The 15,182-nt window shown below is 37.1% G+C and overlaps 1 protein-coding gene across 3 annotated transcripts in view; it reads right to left on the reverse strand.

Moving 5' to 3' along the window:
* Nucleotides 1-7,598, reverse strand: part of SNX24 (sorting nexin 24) — a 255,972-nt gene extending 248,374 nt beyond the window's left edge. For all 3 annotated transcript variants that reach the window (XM_074281505.1, XM_074281506.1, XM_074281507.1), the window contains exon 1: nt 7,410-7,598. In XM_074281505.1, the coding sequence (XP_074137606.1) occupies nt 7,410-7,541 (132 nt within the window). In that variant the 5' untranslated portion in view covers nt 7,542-7,598. The remainder of the gene's footprint in view (nt 1-7,409) is intronic.
* Nucleotides 7,599-15,182: the final 7,584 nt, after the last annotated feature.

Consider the following 15,182-nt stretch of genomic DNA (forward strand, 5'->3'; position numbering starts at 1 on the left):
TTTTCTTTCACCCTAATCCTTTTCAAAAGTGCTTTGCTAATGACCACCTCCCTCCCCCCAGTATACCTTCTCTTCTATCATCTTCATATTCCCTTCCCCTTCTATTTACTTGCAGGGTAAGATAGATTTCTATATTCATATTGTCTTATGTTATTTCCTCTTTGAGCTAATTCTGAGGAGAGAAAGTTTCACAATATGAGTGTTTTAAGAGAAATTGAAATGAAGCTATTAGTAATTCATATGTACTCTAGTCAAAGCAGTAGGATATAATATTATGGTGAGTCCAAAACATGATTCCTTTCACTAAAACAAAATACTAATTGTAATACCCATTGACTAAAATGCCAAACCAGTCAATCAAAACTGAAAAATCAATGTGGGCAGCTGCTAAGAGGATTCAGCACCAAAAAACTTAATAGGTGGAATATAAGAGTTATAGCTATTGCATTATCAATCCATTTTCTATCAGCAGCTCTGCTTGGTTTCCACTCTGGGGAAGATCATGTCTTCTCCAGGATAAGGTGATCACTTGAACTATCATCACCATGTCATCACTCAGTTTTTATACCCAACATTTTCTTAACTTCCTCAGTTGCTTCTCCCCAGAGATTGGCGGGCTAAAGAATGTAGCTATAAATACTTTCCAAAGCCTTCCTTTTGAGAAGAGTAGGAACTTTTACAAGTTTCCTCCTGCTTTCATCAGCAATTTTGTCTGATTTCCCCTCCTGGTACTTCCAGGTGCCTCCTGCTCCCTACTTTTCAACTTCTTTTCCTGTGTTGTCTTCCCCAGTAGATGAGTGTTTCTGAATGGCAAGAAATAAAGAAGATACTTTACAAATACTTTTACAAGGAAAACACAGGTATACTGATGTAATATTTTCAATGGCAGAGAAGAATGTATGGCTCCTGAATTTTGAGGAAGCTGCCCTTAAAGATCATATACAAGACTGAAGCACTTTACACTCACTACTGAATATCACAATTTAAGCCCCAAATCTGTTCTCTTTTCAAGAATACCAACTATGCCCTCTTCCAAAACTAAGACTTTTAATTAAGAACTAAAACTATAGCACGCAATGAGAAGATTAAAAAAGATGGCAAGAATTGTGGAATAGGATAAGGCCTAATACCAACAATCTAATCCAAATCACAAGTGACCATGGCAACCAGATGAGATAGGAGACAAGTCAAATCAAAATAAGCATGTATTAAATGCTTAATATGGAAAAAACAAGGCCTTATATCAGGGACAAAAATAGTCCCTCACTAAACTCAGAGTTCAAATTCTAATAGGTGAAAGAAAATGCAAACAACTAAATACATACAAAATAAGTGCAGAGGACGTTGGAGCAATCTCAGAGAGAAGTCATTAAGAGTAGAGAAAATCCAAAAAAGGACTCTTGCAGAAAGTAGGATGCATATCTTGAAGGAAGCTAGGGAAGCCAGAAAATGAAAGCAAAAAGAAAGTACATCTTGAGGCATAGGAGACAATTAAAAGAAAGGAAATCAGGAGATGGAATATCCTGTGAGTCACAACAAGAAGGCCACTATAGATGAACCAGAAAAAGGATCTAACAATCAATGTAAGTAAATGTACTGGATGGAAATGATATTAGTATAGTTTGGAATTCTGTGTTTGTATCATTTCCGATTAGCACTCTTACTTACGTGGACTGTTAAAAATAATGCTGAAAATATGAGTAAACAGAAAAAAGAAGGGCAGCTAGATGGTGCAGTAGATAAAGCACTGGGCCTGAAATCAGGAAGGCTCATCTTCATGAAAAACTGTTTGTCTCAGTTTCTTTGATTGTAAACTGTAAAACAAGCTGGAGATGGAAATGGCAAACCATTCTATATCTTTGCCAAGAAAGCCACAAATGAGATTATGAAGAGTTGGACACAAGTGAAACAACTGAACAACAAAACATTCTCCACATAATTACTATAATAGTTAACAGTCAAACACAACTGAACAACAAAAAACAGAAAACAGTAACAACAAAAACACAATGAAAAAGCTGTGCAGTTTAATAGAAAACCAAGAGAAAAACCCAGAAAAGGGAATAACCTGGAAAGATTACATGTTACCTACAAAAGTAGATAGAAGAAAGAAAGTAAAAGTATTAAATAAAGGAATGAGACATACAATGAGAATCTGGGGAGGGGGGAGGGCAATGGAAGAAACTGAAAGGTAAAAAAACAGCTTAGAATTGAAGGTTGAAAAACTTATCCCAAAAAACATTGTATACAGCAACAGCAAGATTGTGTGAAGATCAACTATGATAGACTTAGTCTTCTCAGCAATTCAGTAATCTAAGGCAATTTCAATAAACTGGTTAAGTCAATCAACCGCAGATTGCCTAAGCAAAAAAAAAAAAAGAATTCCAATAAAAACCATCCATATCCAGAGAAAGAACTATGGAGATTGAATACAGATTGAAGCATACTGATGTCACCTTTTTTTTTCCCCTTCTGGTTTTTTTTTTTCTTTCTTATGGTTTTCCCCTTTTGTTCATATTTTTCTCTTCCAATCTGACTCATATGGAAATATGTAAAAAAATGACTGTACATGTATAACCTAAAGAAAAGTTAATAAAAAAAGAAAAAAAAATTTACTCCAAATAGTAGACTAGCTGAAAAAAATAAAAAATAAAACAATACCAAGTTAAATGAGTCTGTAAGCTACAAAAGAAATATTAGAGCAAAGTCAGAATATAAAAATAATAGAATACAAAAACCTGTTACTGAAAAAAACCTAAAAAAAAAATTTAAGAATTAACACACTCAGGGGGCAGCTAGGTGGCGCAGTGGATGAGCATCAGCTCTGAAGTCAGGAGTTACTGAGTACAAATCTAGCCTCAGACACTTAATACTTCCTAGCTGTGTGACCCTGGGGCGAGTCACTTAACCCCAACTGCTTCAGTGAGGTGGAGGGGGGGGTGAGAGGTGAGGGATGGGGGGGACAATTAACAGACTCCCGGAAAACCAAAGTAATAAGAAAACACATTCAGAACTTGCGGGCAATCACTATTAAAAAAATTTTTTAAGAAGTAGCATTCCAAAAAGCACAAAAAAGGCTTATAGGGCCTGATTATGTGAAACTTTTTGAAAACTTTATATATACATGTACATACCCACAAAATCATGCACCTAATTTAAAAAGGGAACCAGTCAAATTGGGGGGAAAACTTTGCATAAATTTCTTTCATTAGGATTTATTATCTCAAATATGTAAAAAATCAACAGATAAAACAGTAAAATAAAAATCCATTTCTCAATAGATAAGTAGAAAACAGATATGAACAAACAGTTCTTAAAAGAACTGCAAACTATTAATAACCCTATGAACAAATATTACAAATCATTAATAATTAAGTCAAGAAAATAAATCCAGAGGTTTCACTATATACCTTGAGAAATTGGCAAAAATGAAAAAAAAAAAAAAAAAAAAAAGAAGGGAACATTTGATGTTGGAAGGGTCTTAGGAAGATAAGCATACTAATACATTGTTAATAGAGTTGTGAATCAGCACAATCATTTTGGAAAGCTATTTGAAACTATAAAATATAATCACAAAAATATTGATATTCTTTGATCCAGAAATCCTACCACTATGCTTATACCCCAAAGAGGCCATTAATAAGGAGAAAGTCTCCATATCAATCACTCAGTAAATATTTACTAAGCTCCTATTATGTGCCAGGCACAGGGCTATGCAAAAGGGATACAAATAGAGGCAAAAGACAGTTTATGCCCTAAAGGAACTTACAATCTAACAACATGCAAATAAATATACACAAAGCAAGCTACAAACAATATAAATGGAAAATAATTTTTAAGAAGTGGGAAGGCATTAAAATTAATATGGATTGGGGTAGGCTTCTTATAGATGGTGAGATTTTAATTGGGATTTACAGAAAGCCAGGGAGGTCAGTAGTTGAAGCTAAGAAGAAAGCATTTCAGGTATGAGAGAAAGCCAGAAAAAATACCTAGAGTGAAGAGATGATGTATATTGTTCCTGGAACCGCACCTCTGGGTCAGGAAGTTAGATGTCGTAAGACTGGAAAGGCAGATGGGGACTAAATTATGAAGGGCTTTGAATGCCAAGCAGAGTATTTTGCATTTGATCCCGGAAGCAATGGAAAACCATTAGAGTTTATTGAGTATGGAAGAGAATGACTAGATCAAGTCAATGCTTCAGGAAAATTACCTTAGTGGGGCAGCTAGGTGGTGCAGTGGATAGAGCACCAGCCCTGAAGTCAGGAGGACCTGAGTTCAAATTTGACCAAACACATTTAATATTTCCTCGCTATGTGACCCTGGGCAAGTCACTTAACCCCAACTGCCTCACCAAAAAAAAAGAAAAGAAAGAAATAACAAATATGATGAATACAAAAAGCACAGAAAGATCTATGTGAACTATATGAAATAAAAAGTCAAAAAGATAATATATGCAATGACTACTCCAATGTAAATAGAAAGAATTCCCCAAAATCAAAAGTGAACACTGCAGCATTACAAAGAACAAGTTGGTTCCAAAGAAGACCTTTATTGTCCTACTCATGTGGTTCATTACACAGATTTTTCAGATTTCTGCAACATACTGATCAGTTTTGTTGATTTATTTTTCTATTGTCTTTAAAAATGTTATGTGGAATGATTTTCTGGGAAAGAGTACTGAAAAAAATAATGATGATTTTTTAAAAAAGATCAATAAAAATTTGTTTCTTAAAAAGCTCAAATCCTATGTTTTGTCAGTAGTTCCCACTTCTGTTTTTTCCCACCTGGTCCCTAAACCTTTAAAAGTACTCTCAATTTATTCAGTATATATCTTTTATCTACATAGTTATTCACATGTTTTCTCCCCATTACATCTCAGAGATTCTAGAGGACAGGCACATAGTTTTTATCTTTCTTGTAATCTCCAAGGTTTAGCATAGTGTCTTATCACCATGAATAATAAACTATCTAATAAATGTCTGTTGACTGATCTTCAGGTCTCCCGCAACCCAGAATTTCTGCATAATCTCACCAGATTTAAAAAAAAACAACAACTTAATCTCACAGTTGCGGATGGGGGAGAGAAGGGACGAGTCCTCTTCTTAAAGGAAAGATTTATACAATGCACTAGAGATCTACTTCCATTTCTTTTAATATTTACAGGACAGCAGTCTGCACTCCTACATCCATTTGATTCCTCTTTCTTGATCCATGACCTATCAAATTAGATATTGGTATCAGAACTCCCTCTATTAAGGTAGGTTTATTTCTTACCTACAACTGAGTTTCTTTGAGTAAGAACCTAGTAGTCACACAGCTAACTTGAACCTAGCTCTTCCTGGCTTTGAGACCAGGTCTTTTTCTATTTCCACTATGACATGATGAATGATTGACTACTATATTGTTTCCTAAATCAGAAATGAATCATATCATTCCCCCTATCCAAAATCTTAAGTGACTCTCAAATATCAGGAAGTTCCACTTACCTGGAATGATCAATATTGCTTTTAACTAGTAAGGTGGTCCCTGACCACCTTTTCCTTCAAAGTTCATTTGTCCAGTGAACTTCCTTAGCACTTGTCTCTATCATTTATTTATCTGCCAATTAATAGGCACTCACAATGTGCCACAATGATACAAAGAAAAAAAAGTTATAGCTTCTGCTACCAAGCTGTTATCAGAAGATGTGTAAATAAAAATTAAGATTTAAAGCTAGAAAGGAACTCAGACCTCAAATAGTCCAACCCTCTGATTTTAAAGAGGAAACAGACAGCCACAGAGATTAAGTGATTTCCCTAAAGTGATAATGGCAGTAAATGACAGACCTAGATTTCAAACTAAGTCCTTTAATTCCAAAACTTTGAGGGAAAGCACTACAAGCTATCCCAATAGAACCATCTGTGTCAGATCTTGGCAGATCATTCCAACAAGCTGCTATTGATCTGATCAGGCACAATTAGATACATTGTAACTCCACTCTAACATAGTGTTGTCATTTTGGTCCTCTTCAAGTACTAAGAACAACTATCAAATCAATTAATGTGTAATATTTTCTACTAGCAGAGTATTCGGTACATGTAAGTACTTAATGCTTTTCTATCCCATTTCACAATGGAAAGAGCCCTAATTTGGAGTCAAAAAACCTGGAACAAAACCCAGCTCCTGAGAAATAAATCTTATTATCTGTAAGTTGTAAGGCAAGTTTCTTGGCCCTGGAGGGATTCACAAGAGGACTGGATCATCTATTTCCTCAGTAGATGATGTCAGAGGTCCTTTCTAGCAATAAGCAAGTTTATGAATCATGGGGGAAGGGACATTAGAAATTATTTGAAATTGAAAATTCTGCATTAAGCTTTAGCTATCCTTCAGCCGGTGAACATTCAAGAAAAGCTTTTCTAGAAAGTCCTAAATATTCACACTTTTTACTTCAGTAGTGGCCTACCTTATTTCATTAAACAGTATAATTTTGCTTAAAAAAAAAAAAGCTTTAGTTAATAAGCAACCAGCAATCTGTGCTTTTACAATATTGTCCATCTTGATGCAAGTCACTGAATTTTGCAAACTTCTGAGAAACCACATTTGCTATAAAAGACTTTAAAGACAGTGGCAAGCAACTCAACAAGAAACAAAATTCTAAAACTAAAAGTGGATAGGGAAAAAACCGTGCTTCCCAAATAAGAGACTCAACTCCAAAATTTGTTATGTGAAGAGACACTCTATGAATCCTTTTTAATTTGTGACAGGGAAGAAAGGCTCGAAATCGTGGGTTCTAGAAGGAGGGCACCATCCCACCCCCCAAAACCTTTATTTTGATGGCTTTTTTATTTTCTTGTGGAGTTTGGGGGTGGGGTGGGAAGAGGTTGGACAGTGGGTTGGTTTTTGTTTTTGTTTTTGTTTTGTTTTGACAGCAGCCCCGAGCCGGCCCACAGAGGGGACACAGGAAGCAAAAGTGCAAATGCAGAAGCCGAACACCCCCACTACCCCAGTCCGCGAGATGGGAAGCGGCGGTCTGTTTTGCAACTGTGCGCATAATACAGAGTCCCGTGAACTCAGGACTCGGAGATCAGGACCCAGGCCAGGGAGCCCAGCGAGACCCTCCAGGTGACCTGAGCAAAAAGGGCTGAAGTTGCCAGGCAGCCCCGGGCAGAGGGGAAGGGTGTTATTCAGTAGAGAGGTGGGGGATGGGGGGCAGGAACGCAGGAGGGGTAGAGACCGTGGTTTCCAGGACAACGCGCCTCCAAGCTCGCGGGACCCCGCCCTTTCTCTCAGTGGGAACAGGAGCGGGGCTCGTAAGCCCGTCCCGCCGGGAGTCGGGCTTCGGAACAGGGGACTTCTCCCTCAAGATTCCTCTTACTTCTCCCCTCCCCAAAAGCCGGCCGGCTCCCTCCTGACCCTGACTCGCCCCCTACCGTGTAGCCTCTCTCCAGCTCGCTCTCTTCATAACGAAAAGACGGAATGTAGACCTCCATGGCCTGGCCGGGCTGGGCCGGGCGGGCTGAGGGCCAACCCCCCTCCTCTACCTCCTGCCTCCGCCCCACCATCGCCGGCTCCGCCCCCCGGGGGGTGGAAGGAGGAGGGGGAAGGCGGAGGCTTCATTCAGAACGAGGCGCGGGAGGGGCGGTCCTAAGGGCGGGACCGGCTCGGCTCCTCCCACCCTCGTCGGGGCCCCGCCTTCATCCGTCCAAGCCCGGGGGTCAAGCTGCAATCCCGTCATGTGAGGAAGCGACGCCTCCACGTGACCTTGGGATGCCCTGACTGGGAGGCCCCGGAGGCCCGAGCCGCTGGGGGTCCGGGATGGGCCTTCTGAGGGAAAGAAAGCTAGTGGCGCTACCTGGAGCTGAGGCGGCAAAGCCGGGCAGTCCCGAGCCAGTAGCACTGCACTGCTGAACTGCCGAGGCTGACTTTGTGGCTAGTAGCGGAGGAGGGGTCAAACTAGATAAGCATTGTGGAGCTAAATATACCTTAAGTTACCGTGCCCAACCCCACACAGGCACGTGAGACCACACGTTTCTTCACAATTTTGTATAATCCTTCTCTGTTTAAAGCATATACCATTTTTGCCCGGACCATCAGGACAGAGGAAAGAAATGTGGGAGATTTTTTTTTAGATTATACATGTACATTCATTTTTTACGTATTTCTATATGAGTCAGATTGGAAGAAAAAATCTGGACAAAAGGGGAAAACTATGAGAAAGAAAATAAAAGCTGAAAATAATGTATGCCTTGATCCATATTTCCATCCAAAGTTTATTGTGATTGCCTTGAATCACTGAATTGCTGAGAAGATACAAGTCTATCATAGTTGATAATCACACAATCTTCTTGTGGTTTTCCTGGTTATGCTTGCTTCACAACATCAGTTCATGTAAATTTTTCTAGGCTTTTCTACAATTAGCCTATTCATTTTTTACATAATACTATTATTTTCATATGCCATAATCTATTTAGCCATTTCCCCAATTGAGGGGCACCTATTCATTTTCCAATTCTTTGTCACTCCAAAAAGAACTACTGCAGACACTTTTGCACGAGTCCTTTTTCCTGCCTTATGATCTCTATTTTTAACGTCTTAGAGATTGTGTTCCATGACTTTCAGGCATGTAACACTTAAAGAATATTGGTATTAAAAAAAAACATAAGAACTTTTGTTTTGGGAAGAACTTTGAGATTATTAAAAACAGCTTTGAAGCAATAAGCATCAAAACTATTTGGTACTGGCTAAGAAATAGAGTAATGGATAAGTGAGTGGAATAGGTTTGAAATTGGACTATTGGACAAGACCCAATAGTCAATAACAATAGTAATCTAGTGTTTGATAAACCCAAAGACTCCAGCTTCTGGGATGAGAATTCACAATCTGACAAAAATTGCTGGAAAAACTGGAAAATAGCATGACAGAAATGAGGCATTGACCAACATTTAACACCCTGTACCAAGATAAAGTCAAAATGGGGTCATGATTTAGACATAAAGGATAATATAAATTAGGAAAACAAGGAAGTCTACCTTTCCAATCTCTGGAGAAGGAAGAAATTTATGGTCAAAGAACTAGAGAACATTTTGAAATGCAAAGTGGATAATTTTGATTATATTAAATTAAAAAGGGTCATACAAACAAAATCAATGCAGCCAAGATTAGACGGGAAACAGTAAACTGGGAACAAATTTTACATACAATGTTTCAGATAAATGTCTAAGAAAAACATTCTACTTTTTCACCTTATATTCTTCTGAGAGAATTTAGAACATTAATATTATTGTATTTTCCTCCTAGTTTAACCTTAAATAAGCAAGGAATGATTTTCGCCATAGCAAATCTGGCATTTGTCATTTTTGGTATCCTTAGTTCACAAATGAAACAAATGGAATGATATAAAGAATGGTCTCAAATTTATAAAAATGCCAGCTATTTCCCAATTGTTAAATGGTCAAAGGCTATGAACAATTTTCAGATGAAGAAATTAAAGCCATTTCTAGTCATATGAAAAAATACTCTAAATTACTATTGATTAGAGAAGTGCAAATTAAGACAACTGTAAGGTTCCTCTTCACTCCTCTTAGATTGACTAAGATGACAGGAAAAGATAATGATAAATGTTGGAGGAGATGTGGGGAAAACTGAGATACTAATACATAGTTGGTGGAGTTGTAAATGTGATGTAATAAAACTAAGTCTCCAGGTAGGCCACCTGGCTGGGGAAATTCCTAAAAGTGATCCCCATCCACCTGATCTCCCAATTCTGAGAAAGCTAACTGTTTCCCATGGGAATCTCTCACTTCCCAAATGATCTGGGAATCACTTTGGTCTGGGAGACAATCACCACCCTTTATTGATTTGGAAATTAGCCCCTAATCACTCCCTAGCCCCAAACCATAGAAGGCTAATAAAAAACAAGATTCTGCACCCAAACCTTAGCTATCTTCCTAATCAAAAAGCAGCCCACTGAGGAAATATGTAATATTCTCTAAAATACATTGTTCTCTGGGAGCAGGTTTCCTGGGGAGCTTCTGGGAGCAGCCTTAGATTCAGTTCAGTTCAATAATCATCCCAAATGCAGCCAGGAGCTAAAAGTTCAGATCCTTTATTGTCTCCTTCAAAATAGCCCTCTCTCTCTCCTTGGTTCCAAGAGCTCTTGCCGCTAGTCCTTTGTCTCTTCCAGCTTCTGCCTCCAGCTCCCTCTGAATCCAAAGCCTCCAGCCAGCACAAAGGTGGAAATGGAATGAATCTGTCTCAGTCTCCAAGAGTGGGCTTGTGTGTCTGGCCCTGAGAGCTTCTTGCTTATATGCTGTACACTGAGTATACTCCAATCATTACTTCACTAGGAAACCATTATTTGTTGTAGGATTAAATTAATACTAAATTAGATTTAACCATTGTCTCCTCAATTCCATTCAGTGCCTTGTTTCAAGTTTCTGGCCCATAACATCTCCTTGTAAGATCAGATCAATCATACTGACCCATGCTAAATTAGATAATTATTGTCTCTATCAATTGCATTGTCTTAGTACCTTGTAAGAATCATAACAGAAATAATTTCTCAATGAAAATAAACCCCAAAAACCTGGCTTGCAGATTGGGACTGCAAATTCTTTCAAAAAAACCTGTAATACCAGCCTGGGGACTCCCATCACTGTTAGGGTATCTTTCACCCCTCACATTTCTCACCCCTTAACAAACTGATCCGACCATTCTGGAGAGCAATTTGGAACTGTCCTAAGGTCTACCAAACTTCCTTTGGTCTATCCTTTGATCTATCAGTGTCTCTACTAGGTTTGAATCCCAAAGAGATCATAAAAAAGGGAAAAGAATCCACATATACAAAAAAAAAAAAACATTGTACACAGCAACAAGATTATGTGATGATCATCTGCAATGAACTTGACTCTTTTCTCTCTCTCTCTTTTTTTTTTCCCCTGAGGCTAGGGTTAAGTGACTTGCCCAGGGTCACACAGCTAGGACGTGTTAAGTGTCTGAGACCAGATTTGAACTCTGGTCCTCCTGAATTCAAGGCTGGTGCTCTATCCACTGCACTACGCAGCTGCCCCGAACTTCACTCTTTTCAAGACTTAGGTGATTCAAAGCAATTTCAATAGACTTGTGATGGAAAGAGCCATCCACATGCAGAAAAAGAACTGGAAATTGAATGTGGATCACAACATAGTATTTTCACCTTTATTATTGTTGTTGTTTGCTTGCTTTTTTTCTCATTTTCTTTAGTTCTTTTGACCTGATATTTCTTGTGCAGCATGATAAATGTGGAATTATGTTTAGAAGAATTGCACATGTTTAATCTATATTGGATTACTTGCTGTCTAGAGAGGAGAGGAGGCAGAAAAATTTGGAACAAAAAGTTTTGCAAAAGTGAATGTTGAAAATTCCTTGCATTGCATGTAGTTTGAAAAACAAAAAGCTGTTATTAAAAACAAAACAAAACAAAAAAATAGCTTTGCAATTTCCAAAATGCAATCTCTACTATTCCTTTTTAATTATGCATCCAAATGGTCCATTTGTATGGTCTGTCTCAGATATTAGAGATAATTACATATGTATATATCTATATTACTAACTACCTAGTTAGCCATATGACAAAAATCAAAGGTTTTCAATTTAACTACGCATCATAATCTAATCAGCAGATATTCTTTATCCATTTAATTTTTCTTGTGTAGATGGATAAGCCAAATTCCTTTGATTGGTTATAGTTCTCTTCCATGTGATTACAGCTTTCTTGGGGCTTAGGACAACTAGCATAATGTAATTTGCAAATGTAAACATCTAATACTCTTTCCCAAAAAAGATTCTGCTTTTTAGCTCTGGATCTTTGACCCTGACAAAATGAAAAACTTTTGGTGACTAAATATCTTTTTGCTTTATGTCTAGATTAAGATTTATGATCAGAAGCTTATCAAATAAAGCTATTCAAGGAATCTTGAATAATTTGGATATATAGACAATTCATGCTATGTGAAAATTTTCACTATGGAAATTCAACTGAAAGAAATCTGAGAGAAAAACAGAAAGAGACAGAAAGAGACAGAGAAGAAGGGAGGGAAGAAGGAAGAGAGAGGGAGAAGAGAGAAGGAGAGAAAGAAAAAAAGGAACTAGAATTGGGGATATTAAGCATGAGAAAAGATTTAGGAGAAAAAAATGATAGCATCATTCAAGTGCTACAAGGGCAATCACTTGAGAGGAAAAAAAATTTTTTTTTCAGTTTGTCCTCAGAAGGCAGAACCAAGAGCAAAAAAAATGCTGGTTTAGGTTTGATGTAAATATTATGCCACAGTATCCTTGAATTTTCCTACTTCAGTTATTCTGCCCCAATCCCCAACTTGTAACACCTCTTCATCATCAGGATGCTTGATAAGGAGAAAGATCTTCTATCTTAGACATCTTGACCCCAGACCCTCCCTATTTATCAAAATGTCCTGTGCCTCCCCCCATTCTGTCATTGTTTTTCTTGATCCCAAATTATCAGAATGTCTGGTGCTCCCCCTCACCCTGTCAGAACCAGATTGATAGTCCATTCCAGCTCTCAGTGCTCTGATTCCACCCCTGCCTCAGTCTACTTCCGGTAGCTTGGAGCAACCTGCATATATATGTCATTGAGAACTCATATTGGTCGCTGGATGCTTTGAGACGTCAGCCCTGAAGCTGCCATATCCCCAGCACAATCTCTCCCTTTCAAATAAATTATTAAAAACTCTCTAATCTCTATCTTGCCTCAGTTTCTCTAGCATTACATAAAGAAAAAATTTCTAATAATTTGAACTAATAGACTTTGGAAGAGAGTGTGTTCACTGTTATTGGAAATCATCAAGTACAATCTCGCTGATGGAAATTAGGTATATTGTAGAAAAGATTCTTGTTCGGATATGGGTTAGAAAGTATATGAAGCTTCTTATATTCTAACATTCTGTAATTTCTATGTGTGAGGAACTGTTATAGAGTTGAAGGATATGAAGATGAATAAAACATAGTTAAAAATGCTTAACAAAGACAATAATTCCTCTTTTTTAAATTTATAAACTAATAGGGGAGGTGGTACTGCTCCACAGGTTATAATAATATTCATTCTTATATAAAACTATGAGATAATATTTCAACAAGCAATGATTGGTGTGGACAATGAGAGATGGCGAAAACAAGCACATAGTCAAAGAATTTGGACTGAAATTAGTAAAGAGGGATAGATCATATAAGAAAAAGTAAATAAAATCTGCTATTGTCATCATCATGAAGTTTAAAAACAAAAAAAAAAAGGCTATTTGCCCCATAGTTCAAGATCTAGGATATAATTAGAAAAAACTTGGTTGTTTTATGCTAAAAGCAAGATTTCATCTTACTAACTTGAAGTCATTCTTTAAAATGGAACAAGAATTTTAACAAAACAGAATAATGTGGAATAGTTAATTTACACATAATAAATAAGAAACAGGCTCTTCCTTTTCTCCTCTCCTCCAAAAAAAGAAGAAAAGTTCTTTCCTTCAAACAAATTAATTTATGTAAGTAAAATCAGAGAGAGAGAGATGCTTATTATGTGCCAGGCAATGTACTAAGCTCTTAAGATGAGTGTAAAAATAAGAGACAGTCCTAGCCCTTAAGGACCTGATATTCTAATTGGGGAAGCCAATGTAGATATAATAAGTAAAAGTGGGAGAATGGCATTGTTAGAGATGGAGAGAAAGTCGGGTGAATAGCTAGTTCTGAGTAAGAGGCAAAAGTTCATCTATCAGAATTTAGTGTCCCAGGGCAGCTAGGTGGAGCAGTGGATGGAGCACCAGCCTTGAATTCTGGAGGACCCGAGTTCAAATTTGGTCTCAGACACTTAACACTTCTTAGCTGTGTGACCCTGGGCAAGTTACTTAACCACAATTGCCTCAGAAAAACAAAAACAAACAAAAAAAAAAAAAAACAGAATTTAGTGTCCCAAGGGCAGAGTCCAAGATTCCAGAGTTGGGAGACGAGAATCAGGCCAAGAACAGGGGATGAAGTGGATGTGGTCAGTAAAGGAAGAAATAGCTTTAGAGTCCTAACAACCTGACTTCAAGTTCTGTCTCTAATCCATACTGGTTGTGTGACCCCACTCAACTTGCTTAACCTCTCTGTGCGCCAGCCAACTCTTTCAGTCTGGTAGAATAGTTGTTCATCTGTATTGGTAACCGAAATGTCCTGGTAGGGAATTCCCTACAACTCATTCACAGGTTGAATTAGAGAAAAGTATCATTTCTATGTATTCCTTATTTGTATACACATGTATCTGAACAACACAAGTTGCCTTAAAATACTCTTTCATTTAAGGGAAGAAAAACTACATTAAGAGATATATTGAAAGGACATTGTGTTTTTGGAACACAGTTTATAGTTTATAACACAGTTAACTAGTTTAACTGTTTAAAATAGAAATTTTTTATGCTACCCAAAGAAAATTAGCATTGAATTGCTAGCATTCAAATGCTACTAAATTCTGGCACTTAGTACTAAGTACCTGGGAAAATTACAGAATTTATATGACAACAGGAGAAAGTAATATGAGTGGTGGTTTTTATTTTCCCTCATTTTTTCCTACCAATGATCAACAACAAGTTAGGCATTAATCTACAACTTCCCTTTGTTTTCTCCAACTTTCTATTCCTAGCAACTTCTGCATTCAGTCATGGAATAAAAGAGTCAGACTGAACAATCTTATCTGTGCAGTGTGATATTTTAATGCAACTATTTAAAGAATTGAAATCCTTGTTTATCAAAATATTATGCCTGAGAGGTTAGAATTGTAATTCCAAAAAGCACAGTTTATAAGCCTATTTTGTTTTATCTTTAAAGAAGAATTAAAAAAAAAAATTTGTCACTAAATACATGCATTTAAGAAGAAAACAGGAATTAAAATTAGACTTCCTAGAACAAGAATTTGATCTGTCAAGTTTTGCTTTTTTATTTATAAAAGAAGTCAATTGGCCTAGATGTCTCTTCCTAGTTCTAACATTTTATGAATCTAACAATCAGTTAATAAACATTTGTGAAGCACCCACTGTGTGGGATTAACTGAGTGCTGACACTCATGGAAATATAGTCTTACACTATATCTTAATTGTGTAATAGCAAGTTTATTTTATATTATGTTATTATTTTTATTATTTAATAATAGCAAGTAGAATTACAATTAAAAAAAAAAGTTGCAAGTG

The sequence above is a fragment of the Sminthopsis crassicaudata genome, chromosome 1 (genome assembly GCF_048593235.1).
Source record: "Sminthopsis crassicaudata isolate SCR6 chromosome 1, ASM4859323v1, whole genome shotgun sequence".
NCBI classification, from domain to species: Eukaryota; Metazoa; Chordata; class Mammalia; order Dasyuromorphia; family Dasyuridae; genus Sminthopsis; species Sminthopsis crassicaudata.